The sequence below is a fragment of the Puntigrus tetrazona genome, chromosome 6 (assembly GCF_018831695.1).
Source record: "Puntigrus tetrazona isolate hp1 chromosome 6, ASM1883169v1, whole genome shotgun sequence".
Classification (NCBI taxonomy): Eukaryota; Metazoa; Chordata; class Actinopteri; order Cypriniformes; family Cyprinidae; genus Puntigrus; species Puntigrus tetrazona.
The window spans coordinates 16,271,979-16,284,147 of record NC_056704.1 but is presented as its reverse complement, the minus strand read 5'-3'; the positions used below and the strand labels follow the sequence as shown (position 1 = coordinate 16,284,147).

At 39.0% G+C, this 12,169-nt stretch overlaps 3 protein-coding genes across 7 annotated transcripts; all 3 read left to right on the top strand.

Annotated features, from left to right (window-relative positions):
* The first annotated feature begins 1 nt into the window (after position 1).
* Positions 2–2,759, top strand: prpf38a (pre-mRNA processing factor 38A). Its single transcript, XM_043242791.1, has 10 exons — positions 2–215; positions 794–953; positions 1,051–1,172; positions 1,266–1,351; positions 1,540–1,650; positions 1,758–1,864; positions 1,980–2,006; positions 2,103–2,206; positions 2,326–2,374; positions 2,458–2,759. Exons 1-10 carry the CDS (start codon positions 86–88, stop codon positions 2,501–2,503), a joined length of 942 nt encoding a protein of 313 aa, XP_043098726.1. The 5' UTR covers positions 2–85; the 3' UTR covers positions 2,504–2,759.
* A 471-nt stretch (positions 2,760–3,230) lies between these two features.
* akr1a1b (aldo-keto reductase family 1, member A1b (aldehyde reductase)) lies at positions 3,231–6,291 on the top strand. Of its 3 annotated transcripts, none has more exons than XM_043242788.1 (9): positions 3,231–3,364; positions 4,028–4,123; positions 4,286–4,405; positions 4,498–4,649; positions 5,076–5,271; positions 5,347–5,546; positions 5,628–5,700; positions 5,797–5,883; positions 6,118–6,291. In XM_043242788.1, the coding sequence occupies exons 2-9, from the start codon at positions 4,037–4,039 to the stop codon at positions 6,181–6,183; spliced, it is 981 nt and encodes a 326-aa protein (XP_043098723.1). In that variant the 5' UTR covers positions 3,231–3,364; positions 4,028–4,036; the 3' UTR covers positions 6,184–6,291. The 3 variants fall into 3 exon arrangements, with proteins under 3 accessions (XP_043098723.1, XP_043098722.1, XP_043098725.1); XM_043242787.1 differs by lacking the exon at positions 3,231–3,364 and adding an exon at positions 3,396–3,531; XM_043242790.1 differs by lacking the exon at positions 3,231–3,364 and adding an exon at positions 3,779–3,900.
* A 555-nt stretch (positions 6,292–6,846) lies between these two features.
* Positions 6,847–12,131, top strand: LOC122347419 (nuclear autoantigenic sperm protein (histone-binding)). Of its 3 annotated transcripts, XM_043242668.1 has the most exons (15): positions 6,848–7,003; positions 7,669–7,707; positions 7,787–7,900; positions 8,024–8,104; positions 8,188–8,297; positions 8,683–9,111; positions 9,297–9,367; positions 9,475–9,551; positions 9,646–9,719; positions 9,839–10,027; positions 10,157–10,329; positions 10,552–10,620; positions 10,819–10,893; positions 11,211–11,339; positions 11,930–12,131. In XM_043242668.1, exons 1-15 carry the CDS (start codon positions 6,966–6,968, stop codon positions 11,963–11,965), a joined length of 1,704 nt encoding a protein of 567 aa, XP_043098603.1. In that variant the 5' UTR covers positions 6,848–6,965; the 3' UTR covers positions 11,966–12,131. The 3 variants fall into 3 exon arrangements, with proteins under 3 accessions (XP_043098604.1, XP_043098603.1, XP_043098605.1); XM_043242669.1 differs by lacking the exon at positions 11,211–11,339 and having other exon boundaries at positions 6,847–7,003; XM_043242670.1 differs by lacking the exon at positions 8,683–9,111.
* Positions 12,132–12,169: the final 38 nt, after the last annotated feature.

Sequence of the window (12,169 nt, the reverse complement as noted above, 5' to 3'; positions counted from 1 at the left end):
CTGTTCCCCGGAAGACGTTCTTCGATATTTCTCCATGGCATATTAGCGTCCCGATTTTCCGTTCGTTCGTTTACAATTTTGAATCATGGCTAATAGGACGGTAAAAGATGCCAATAGCATACATGGAACAAACCCTCAGTATCTTGTCGAGAAGATTATACGAACACGTATTTATGAGTCCAAGTACTGGAAAGAGGAGTGTTTTGGACTTACAGGTGAGAGAAGTGTGCCGGACTACATGCACACTGTATTTGTGAATGTGGCATTACAAACAACCTTACTCTCAGAAATGACCTCGAAGTAGTTGTGATTATTGGACTACCTCGTTTTATTTAATTATATTTTAAAGCTAACCTGCTGTTGTTTATTGATTACTGTTGGCAGCATTAGCCGAAGTCAGTGACTTCGTATATGTGTATTAAAATGGGCTGGTTTATTTAATCTGTTTTTAGGGCTTTATTTATAAGAAAATGTACTAGTATTAATTTAAATTTAATTGCGGAGGGCAAAACATAGTGCGATCCAATACAGTGGTGTTTGAGTAATAAATAATCCTCAAAACCCTGTTTTATCATATTTGATACTTGCATTAAAAACGTTTTTCTTAAAAATGTATTTACTTTTAACAAAGTATGGTTGCTGCAGTTTTGTGACTGTTCATGTTAAAATATTTAGGTTATTCCTAAATTTCTGTTATAAAACATTTACCTTAAGCCATATGTCATGTATGTGAAATTAATGTGCGAAGTATAATTTTAAATGCCACTAATATTGCTCCCTCCGTAAAATCAAGCTGAACTCGTCGTGGACAAAGCGATGGAGCTGAAGTTTGTTGGTGGTGTATATGGAGGAAACATCAAGCCTACTCCATTCTTATGTCTGACCCTAAAGATGCTGCAGATCCAGCCCGAAAAGGACATTATTGTGGAATTCATCAAGAATGAAGACTTCAAGTTAGTATGCAAACCGCTCTGTCTGTAATGGTTTGTAATTTTCCCGTTCACACTGTGTCGTGTGTTGAGTTACTGATCTGTTTTTTTCCATCTCCAGGTACGTCCGTTTGCTTGGAGCTATGTATATGCGCCTGACCGGAACTTCTGTAGATTGCTACAAGTATTTAGAACCGTTATATAATGACTACAGAAAAATTAAAAGCCAGAACAGAAATGGAGGTAGGCGTTTTTCTAGAATGTTTTGAGTGTTTGTAGCATGACACAATTTACACTGAAAAATATGTTTCCAAACAATGTTTCTTCTTTATGCAGAGTTTGAGTTGATGCATGTCGATGAGTTTATAGATGAGTTGCTTCATGCAGAGAGAGTGTGTGACATCATCCTCCCTAGACTTCAGGTTGGTTGGACTATATATATATATATATATATATATATATATATATATATATATATATATATATATATATATATATATATATATATATATATATATATATATATATGAATTTTTGCATTGATGTATTTTTATGCACATACATTTCAATTTAAAATAATGTTCATGTTCATTTATTTTTCTTTCCACAGAAGAGACAGGTCTTGGAGGAAGCTGAGCTGCTGGATGCTCGTATTAGTGCTCTGGAAGAAGATCTGGATGAAGTGGAAACCAGTGATGAGGAGGATGAGGAAGAAGAGAAGGTACAAGATAAATCACAATGTCTGACAATCTGTCCAAGCAAAAAACTATTATTTTAAATGTATGTACTTATTGTGATTGTTACACAACCTCTCCGTATGTGCTGCAGCCAGAGAGAGTGCAAACACCAGAGCCACACAGAAGAAGTTACAGAGATATGGACCGACCACGCAGGTCTCCTTCTCCTCGCTACAGACGCAGCCGCTCACCCAGGAGGTCAGGGATGGTGCTAGTCATCCATTAAGATTCTTTTATTTCAGGATTCTGGCTTAACAGATGAATAATTTAATGTTCTGATTGTCTTTGTTTTTGTTTTTTTTGGTCATTTTAGACGAAGCAGGTCACCTAAAAGGCGAAGGTATATAATGAAATAGTGTTATTGCCTTAGATGCATTATTAGTATGGCATATTTGAGAAGATTATACATTGTAATTGATTGTGTGATTTCATTCAGTCCATCACCCAGGCGGGATCGGGATCGGGATCGTCACCGCAGCAAAAGTCCCCGCAGACACCGCAGCAGATCCAGGGACAGAAGGCATCGCTCCAAATCTCCAGGTACAGCAAGGCTGATTTAAAGCACTTGAAGAAAAAAAGTCACTGCAAATTGTTAATTCAAATAATCAGAGTAAATAGCAAAGCCAGTCATTAAGAAATATTGGCATATTTTCCTCCAGGTCACCACAGAAGTCACCGGCATCGCAGTCACTCCAAGTCCCCAGAAAGGTAATACTCAGACATATCAAATGAACTTAAATGATTGTTTTTACCCTTGTGTTTCATGCTGCACTTTTCTCTTTATGTTCTAGTCGGTCAAAGAAGAGTCACAAAAGAAGTCGAAGAGGAAATGAGTGATCTCGGTTTTCTGTCTGATTATTTTTTTTTTTTTCCCCAACTTGTTTTATAGATATTTTTTGCTCTGTAATGTATGGAGAAACACAGAAATATCTGTCACAAAAAGCTTGTTCTTATTCTGTGTAAATTGCTCAAGCCCAATTTAGTCCTCTTAATTTACTTTTTAATGCCGTTTTATACTTTTCATTGAAATTTACATTTTTTTTCCATCCTGAATTAACTGTACTGTGAAAAATAAACATTTGATGGTCTTGTACTTTGCATTTTTCCTGTTGTAAAGACAATGTTTAAAACAGTCTCAGAGAAAATGGAATTTGTTGTTATTTTTAGTATGATTTCAGATTTCGGGTGCATTTTATTCTACGGCAAAATTGGAGCTGAACAGCTAAAGCTAACATAACCATATACTGTCTTAGTGCTCTGGAATAAAGTAGACCAACTGAATGTAATTTTACCAAAGAGATTAAATAATTTATTTTTAATGTTTGGGGGGAAAAAAGGAAAATTATGAAAAAACAAAAGTCACCAGAGGGTGGCGGACTTTATAGATTAAGGAATACTTGACTCGATTGGTCTAAATATTTTCGTGTGGTCAGTGAGTGGAACGGGATTTCTTTTCTTCTTTTTTTTTGGCAAACATCAAATCTACATTTTAATTTGATCCTTGTCACTTGAACTAAAAAAAGCATGACGATGAGGAAATTATGATATTCACGTTATAGAGACTTTTATTTTGACGGATGTTTTCAGAGAACAGCCAACAGGAAGTAGATGCGTCATGCTATGCGAAAATATTCCAATAAGTTTTAATCAACCCGGATAGTTATATAGTGGAGAAAATCTTTGACTTATTAATACACTGTAAGTATCTGAGCAAATAATATAAACTATCCCTGACCTAGGAAAAATATTCCTTGTTATGATAATCCACACGGGACACTGGTTGTCCTGATTTTAAAGGGAGAATGCAGCACATTCAACGCGCTCTGCGTCTTGTCATTCATTCTCACAAGTTTTGCTGTCGAATGGTATGTTAACCAACTGTGTGTGTGATTAGTGGCACTTACTACTCAATCTAGAGCCAGCTGATCTAGAATCCTGTGACTGGGGGTGTGCCAGTAATGCATTGATGTTAAATCGACGTGGTTTAAACTCCCTTTATATTAAAAGACAAAGAATGTGTTTCAAGCCAATTTATTCATTGATTTTATAATGTTTGCCGAAGCAATGGTTATGCGGTCTCAAAAAATGCAGCCCAGGATGTTTTACAATATTTGCATCCTGCTGGATCTGCTGTGGAAGTCAGCTGATAAGTCAGCAGGTTACACTTCCTTTCGTTTGCTCCTGAATTTGAGCTTTGAACAGTTTGCATTCACTGCGCCTCCTGCAACCTTTCCGTGAGTGTTTAGGGTTTAGACTGATTTACTAGAACAGGAATTAAATTATAATTACACATAATATCCTAAAGTGTATTTCATGTGTGAGCACTGTTGAAATTTGTTCTTTGTTTTCTTTATTCTAAAGACACACAGGATGAGTATGAATGATTTTGCTGTTCTCAGCACTGGAAGAAAGATGCCCCTTGTGGGACTTGGGACGTGGAAGAGTGAACCCGGACAGGTACGTTTTCTTTGCATCATCTAACTAATCAACTAATTATGACAGAAACTGAAAATGCTGTATTGAGAATGACAGCAGGTTATGTTCTGCAATAATCGTTTGCTTTAATTATTCTGTATGAAAATGTAAAAAGCAGTTGTATGAACATGTTATCAATTGCAGGTAAAACAGGCAGTTATCTGGGCGCTGCAATCTGGCTATCGGCACATTGACTGTGCTCCCATTTATGGGAACGAGCCAGAGATCGGTGAAGCATTTCAGGAAATTATGGGACCTGAAAAAGTAGGTCAACCAAGTAGATTACAAACATGACATGTAGCCACACACTGAAATATATAATGCACGTGTTCATTACAAATGTTGTCTTCTTTCAGGGCGTAAGGCGAGAGGATGTATTTGTGACCTCCAAACTGTGGAACACAAAACACCACCCAGATGATGTGGAACCATCTCTCTTAAAGACTTTGAAAGATTTGAAGCTGGAGTACTTAGACCTTTACCTCATCCATTGGCCATATGCCTTCCAGTAAGCCTCCAGCTCTTCTTATGAGAATATATATATATATGTATATATATATATATATATATATATACACACACACCTTGTATAAAAATGGTTCTAAAATCTAAAGAAATAAAAGATTATAGGGTGCAAGACACTGTCTCTATCAGCAAGACTCAGTAGTAGGCTTGTCTAGGTTGTCTTATCACTAATATGAACATGAACATTAATTATGAAGTGCTTATTAGTAGGGATAGTCCACACAAAAATAAAAATTCTGCTTCGTTTGAAGAATTTTGAAAACTGTAGGTACCAAACAGTTCTTGTTCTCATTGACTTTCATTGTATGGTTAAAAAATTAATAGTGGATGGGAAGTGAAATGGTTTGGGTATTATCAACATTCGTCAAAATATCTTTCACCATACTTCTTTCTTCTTATTTTTGTCCAGACGAGGCGATACCCCTTTCCCTAGGAAGGAGGACGGAACTTTGCTGTATGACAACATGGACTACAAGCTGACATGGGCTGCTATGGAAAAACTTGTGGGAAAGGGGCTTGTCAGGGCCATCGGGCTCTCGAACTTCAATAGCAGGCAGATCGATGACATCTTGTCAATTGCAAGCATCAAACCAACTGTTTTGCAGGTCAGAAGAAATTTCGATGTTATAATTTATGTGGTCCATTTTATACGTTTGTAGAGTAACAGTAGTGTTTTGCAGGTGGAGTCCCATCCATACCTTGCACAGGTTGAGCTGTTGGCTCACTGCCGGGATCGGGGTTTGGTAATGACCGCCTACAGTCCGCTGGGATCTCCTGACCGAGCCTGGAAGCATCCAGAGGAGCCTGTGCTCTTAGAAGAACCAGCCATTGCTGCACTAGCCAAGAAATACAACAAGAGTCCTGCACAAATTATCATCAGGTGAATTCACGCTTTTGCGCTAGTTATATGCGGTTTCTTCACTGATTATTACATAGCATTTCTTCACTGATATATCGGCAGGTGGCAAACTCAAAGAGGAGTAGTGACTATCCCAAAGAGCATTACACAGTCTCGGATCAAAGAGAACATCCAGGTTTTTGCACGTTTTTCTTTACTCCTTCATGTTCTAGAGTGTTTATGACCATGTATTGTAACCAAGCATTACTTCATTACTCTGCTCATTAAACAGGTGTTTGATTTCACTCTTGAACCCGAGGAGATAAATCAAGTGACAGCATTGCACCGAGGCTGGCGTTACATTGTGCCATCCATTACTGTAAGCCACATCGTACAGCATAGCACAACATTTTACATGACCTTTAATAAAGAGGATACTTTAAAATGAAATATAACGTTAAAGCTGCTGTTTTTAAGTGTGCTGAGTTTTAAGACTTCATTTGTATTTTGGCCATTTAGCAGATTCTTTTATCCAAAGCAACTCACAAATTAAGACTATAGAAGCAATAAAAATAGTTTGCCATTACTTATGTTTTTGCATCTGTTTTTGTAGGTTGATGGTAAGTCTGTCCCCCGGGATGCAGGACATCCTCACTACCCTTTTAATGACCCCTATTAATACACACTTCTGCGTGATTCTGTGCCTTGGAACTAATTGAACCCACGGAGCCCGTTCATTACTCTGTATACTTCTAACATAATAAAACATTTTTGTTAAATATTGAAATGTGTGTTCAGTTTGTGTGTGTGTGTGTGTGTGTGTGTGAAATTAAAGATGAATTTTATAAAACTTGTCAAGAATATCCCTGGATTATTACTTTTCAAAATGTACATTGTATAAATATATATAGAATTTAAAAATATTTGATTTTTATTTATTTATATTATCCTCCCTCTCGGGAAGGTGAACAGATAAGGAAAGTTGTTATATATTAAAATAATAATAGCTTAAAATCACTAGTTTTGTTAGAATATCTAGAATATAATTTATTTCATTTTATTTTATTCACAATAACACCAGGAACATGTTTTACACAAGAAAGTGAATAAGGTCTATTTTAATTGTATAAAAATAGTTTCATATAAATATTAATTTAAAAAAAATTAAATTATACATCTCACAGAATATAGATGAAATAGACTTTACATCCATCTTCTCCTGTTAGACATATAATCATTTTATAGCTCGTAAGGATTCAGTAAAAGCATAATATGGTTACTTGCCCTTTAAATTTATTCTCCCGCGTTTTTGTGACAGGGTCGTAGTTCAGCGGAAGTACGGCTTGTATCCGTATTTAAAGGCGCCAACAAAGACTAATTCAGGAACAGCTTCACAAACCTGCCATCTGTACTCACATCATCCAACAGCACACTACAGCTTATTTTATTTAACGCAATAAAATGCCCGAGGAAACAGCAGCTGCTTCAACTGCCGAAAGGTAAAATACCATTTTTAAGTTAAGTGCGCTCCCTTGTGAAGTAAGCAGAAGTTAAAGGAAGTCCGAGTGAGAGGTTTTGGCTGGTTTCGTTTGATAACAAAGCTGTAGCAGCTCCGTCCTTGTCAGGAAAAAATGTGTCGCCCTCGTGCTTCTGTTCGCTTTTCTCGCGCGCCCGGACATCGTCGCACGCGACGGGATGGCATCACCGTTTATTCCCGTTGACGTGTTGCGTTTGGCTGCTCTCATTTGGCGGGAGAGGGTTTAATACGAACGGCTAGCTTGTTTATCTTAAATGAGGAAATTCCCGCTCTGTTGACACGCAGTCGTGAATGGCCCGTCGGTGAGCTTGGCGCTGCATTGAAACGACTGCACGCGCGCGCCGAAGCCGAGCGATAAGTTTGAAAGGTGGCGGTAACGACACATCGCTTTAAATAGCCCGCTTTTGTTATCATACTGGTATTAGAAAGTGACGTTAAATGTTAGCCATAAACGCACGTAACGTTGTCACGCTCAGTCAAGAAATAAGTCGCAGTAGCATCGTGCTAACTTCGGTTGTCCGCACTGAACTTCTTCTGAAGCAAACTTTAAGGAAATCTTGCTCTAATTGGACACATTCTTCAGACGTGGCAAGGCTTAATGGATGGCTGTGTTGTTTGTCTTTGCAGCATGGAGGAAAAACCTTGCTCGTCAAGCGCTGCAGACAGGTTAGTCTGTGTATAATTTCGTTTTATTAAAACTGCAATTTTAAAGTTTTCATACTTGCATTTTTGTTTGCTTTTCAAGCTCCGTCGATGTTTCCGAGGAAGCTAAGAAGCTCATTGGCACAGGCAACCGGCACTTGGTGATGGGTGATGTTGTGTCTGCAGTCAGTGTGTTCCAAGAGGCTTGTGCCATGCTGTGAGTAGCGAAGGAATGATGCATTACCTATTATGCAAAGTGGTGCCTGCCACTTATTTCAGCAAGTATACTTTTTTAATATTATGCTGTGTAGTATGTAACCGGTTTTCTTCCTCCTCTAAGAGCTGAAAAGTATGGAGACACGGCTGATGAATGTGGTGAAGCTTTTTTCTTGTGTGGAAAAGCCCTTCTGGAGCTTGCCAGGTATCTGGATTGGAGTTTAATGTATTACGTTTTTAAGTATCAGTATTTTAACTTTTTTTTTTTTTTTTTAATACTACTTTTAGGATGGAGAATACTGTACTTGGTAATGCTTTAGAGGGAGTCCCAGAAGAATCCTCTGAGGAGGGCGAGAAACAGAATGACTCTAAGATTGAAAGTGCAGACAACTTGGATGGTTTGTATTTCCGTTTTTGTTCTAGTTTTTCATGTATGCTCGAGGCTTGACTTCACATTTGCAAGAGACGTCTCCAAATTGCCACCCAACTGACATACGTCCGTGTTCTGCACATTAACAACTCATTACTTGATTTTTGAATAAGATGGACTCGAATGCTGATAACACAGGGCAGCCTATTGAGCAATGTTGCTAGGGAACTTTGGTTAATGTTGGTTTCAGTATGCAAACAGGTGAGACATGGGGGGGCAACCGGCCATGGGACTCAAGTATCGAAAAACTTACCAGTTCTGTGGAAAAGCGCCCAAACAACATTGCTCAAGTTGCACCATGTATCAGGCTAACTGTAACCTAGAAATATGCCTCCGTTTGTACCATGATGCAGAGAAAACCAGAGATGAGCTTCGAGCACAGGTTTATGATGCCATGTCAGAGGACAAAAATCAGTCAGAGGTAGAAAAAGAGGAGGGGGAAGGCAAGCAGAACCAAGAGGAATTTAAGGAGAAGCAGGAGATGGTTGAAGCACCAAAAGAAGGGGATGCAGCATCAATTAAAACTGAGAAACCAACTGAAGACGAGGCGCAACCTACTGAAAATGAGGCAAAACCTGCTCAAGATGAGGAGAAACCAGCTGAAGACGAGGCAAAACCTGCTGAAAATGAGAAACCTACTGAAAAAGAGATTGAGAAATCAGGCGTGGATGAAAGTGCTACTAAAAAGGAAGAGGTCACAGTGTCAAATGGAGTAACTGAAAAGGTTGAGGAGAAAAATGGAAATGAAGAGAATGAAGAACCCATGGAAGAGGATGGAGAAGGTAGAAGCATGGTGAAGTCTGGGGAGCACAAGATTTGCATATTTAATCTTTCGCTAAAGTTCACCTGGTGAATTTTCTAAACCCTGGATCCACGGAGTATTTAGCTTTTATGCTTTAGTGTCACTAAAGGTGGTGGGGCTTTCATTAGATCAATGTTGGGGAGTTAACGTTTTTATTTATTTAAGATGACGACGAAGATGATGATGAGGAGGAGGATGATGATGACGAAAATACAGAGGGTGAAACAAAAGATAAGGTTTGGGTGTTTTTTTTTTTTTTTTTTTTTTTTTAAGAAAACAAATTGCCCCCTCTGTTTTGAACTTTTTTTTTATAGGTTCATTGCTGTGTCCTTGTGCTTTTTAGGAAAGTGAGGAGGATGAAGTTGGAAACCTGCAGTTGGCCTGGGAGATGCTTGAGGTTGCAAAGGTGATTTACAAAAGGTACGTCTTGCATGCTGTGTGGGTTCTTTTTGTCTCTCCCCGAATTTGTGCAACCACTTTGTTTCAAAACGCGTGTTCTCATTTTGTTTTGAAGAAAAGACAGCAAAGAAGATCAGTTAATGGCGGCACAGATTTACCTAAAACTTGGAGAAGTTGGAGCTGAATCAGGTTTGTGTGGTGGGAATGACTGAAACTACGATTTCATTTTAGGATCTTTCTGGGTTTCACAAGTGTTACCCCTTTATTAGTCATTACTTACTCTTAACTAGTTTTGTTTTCTTTTGTAGGTAACTACAGCCAGGCCCTGGAGGACTTCAATGAGTGTTTAACCTTGCAGCTGAAACACCTTCCCTCTCATAGTCGTCTTCTGGCTGAGACTCATTACCAGTTGGGCACAACTTACAGCTACACAGCCCAATACAGCCAAGCCATTGAGCACTTCTCCAACTCCATCAAAGTCATTGAGAGCCGTCTTGGTAGGAACATTTTCACAGTGGGTTTTGCCAGTCTGTGTGCACTTAACTGATAACTTGCTTTCTGATAACACTTATTGCCTTGAGCAAACATGGTACTCAGGCGATTTTTCTACATCTATATTCCTCCAGCTATGCTTCAGGAGGTAATAGACAAGGCAGAAGGTGCAGAGGCAGCAAAGGAGGAGAAGAACGAGCTTGATGAGTTGAAACAGTTACTGCCAGAAATCGCTGAGAAGATTGAAGATGCCAAGGAGAGCCAGAGGACCGCTGGTGCAGCATCTGAGGCCATCCATCAGACCCTTGTGAGTTGCATTATGGCAATAATACAAATGCATGTTATGCACCGTTCAGTGCTTTGTACTGGCTGATGACATCTGAGAACAGCTATTACACTTAACGAATTTGGTAAGGTTATGTCAAATCCCTAGCATTGCTCTTCGTACACAAAGTGGAAATCAAGTTGGGCATGTGGGACATCTAGGATGCAAAAGGGACAATGATGAATAGTCTGGAATTTGTTACAGGCGGGAGCATCCACTTCATCTGCGTTCCCAGCTGAAAATGGCGGCCCATCCTCATCTACTGCAAGTCAGGTGCGTGTGCATAATGTTACCTTGATTTTTAACATTAGAAATAAGTGTTTGTTACAAATTTCTTAAACGACCCATAATGTTTCCTGAAGCGTGGCGTCTTCATTTTGAACATCTAGGCTCGAAGCGGTATTTCTTTTTAAAGGCTATTTTAAGCCTATAGTGTGTTTTTGCCACCCTAAAATGCAGGTTTGGTTTCAGATTTCCGTGAGGCCAGCCGATGCTGCATCTTCATCAAAATCTGCTTCTGACATTTCTCACCTTGTCCGCAAAAAGGTGAGTATCCCTCCACTGAAGTGTAGATTAACCATTGCAGTAGAATTAAAGGGGGGGAGTGAATGAGGGCAGTCTGCGTTACTACACTCCCTTTAGTTGGTCAATTCTGCATGCTGGGCCTTGAGCTGATTTTTGCCAACTAGATTTAGGTTTGGTGTTGCTTGGCGCTTCTATGGTGTTTTTGCTTCATTTTATTGTGGCTTGCCGTGTGGTAGTTGTGGTGTTGAAGTGGCCGTGTGTGCTTGAGTAGCATGTAGTTACTAGGTGTTTAGCGCAAAAAATAAGTACCTGTTCTGTCCTGCTTTATTCCTGCACAGAGGAAACCAGACGAGGAGAGTCCAAAAAAGGACAGTGATGCTAAAAAGACTAAACAGGAGACCTCATTTAATGGCAGCGGTGACTCCGCCCACAACGGCAATGGAGTCCAGGAGAAAATGGAGCAGGAGGCGAGTTGATAGACTTGCTGTTTCCTTTTTAATACAGTCACAGGGCTAAACAATTAGGTGTTTTGGTTTTAATGGGCCAGCATAAGTGCTTTGGATAGCTTGTTAAAAATGACAGACTGAGAACTAGCTCTGTACATGAGCGTAGTTTGGCTCTATGCGTGCGCACAAAGTGTGCAAGTTCTTTTGCAGCTTGTGCAAATATACATCAAATTGTCTGTTTTGAGAAGTATTCACGTAAACTGTCCAGGTGTAATGTAAAAAGGGAAAGGAAGAAAAATCTGTGCCGTGTACTGTTTCTGTTGTAGTCCATCTCTTGTCTAGTAATATTAGACGCCTTTTGGATTCAAAAACAATGGTGGCGTGACCTTGTCTGAATGCAAGGGTCACAAACTAAACTTGAGCGCTGGATGTGGTTTTCAATATTATATAAACCTAGCAAAATCCTGTCTTGGAGGAAGTTTGTGTTGGTTGACTGGCCAGGCTGATGGACTTGGAGTATTGTATTTGAAGTTAAATGAATTTAGTTTTAGTGCCTGGACTTATTTGAAACAATTGGTTTCTTTTTGGGTTTTTTTCCCTTCTCTTTGCAGCCAGCCAGTTCTTCCTCTGTGGAGACATCAGCGTGATGAACATCATCTGATTGACCACTTACCTTCCAACCAGCAGAGCATGCCTGCCTCATACTCTCCACGAACAACTTTTTGTCTTTGTTTTGTAAATAAGTTCTTTTTGTCTGTCCAATTTTTGTATAATTGTAGTAAACTTTCAATAAAGGATATTTGCATATGTGAATGTGGCTTTCAATATATTTATATTTAGAATGTTGTACT

Bases quoted from the DNA above. Each gene is read 5' to 3' on its own strand.
- prpf38a (XM_043242791.1), top strand. From the start codon at position 86: ATGGCTAATAGGACGGTAAAAGATGCCAATAGCATACATGGAACAAAC. The intron at 1,173-1,265 runs GTAGGCGTTTTT...TTCTTTATGCAG, and splicing joins AAGCCAGAACAGAAATGGAG to AGTTTGAGTTGATGCATGTC. The intron at 2,207-2,325 runs GTACAGCAAGGC...ATTTTCCTCCAG, and splicing joins GCATCGCTCCAAATCTCCAG to GTCACCACAGAAGTCACCGG.
- akr1a1b (XM_043242787.1), top strand. From the start codon at position 3,469: ATGCAGCACATTCAACGCGCTCTGCGTCTTGTCATTCATTCTCACAAG. The intron at 3,532-4,027 runs GTATGTTAACCA...TTTATTCTAAAG, and splicing joins ACAAGTTTTGCTGTCGAATG to ACACACAGGATGAGTATGAA. The intron at 4,124-4,285 runs GTACGTTTTCTT...TATCAATTGCAG, and splicing joins GGAAGAGTGAACCCGGACAG to GTAAAACAGGCAGTTATCTG.
- LOC122347419 (XM_043242668.1), top strand. From the start codon at position 6,966: ATGCCCGAGGAAACAGCAGCTGCTTCAACTGCCGAAAG. The intron at 9,112-9,296 runs GTAGAAGCATGG...TATTTATTTAAG, and splicing joins CATGGAAGAGGATGGAGAAG to ATGACGACGAAGATGATGAT. The intron at 10,330-10,551 runs GTGAGTTGCATT...AATTTGTTACAG, and splicing joins AGGCCATCCATCAGACCCTT to GCGGGAGCATCCACTTCATC.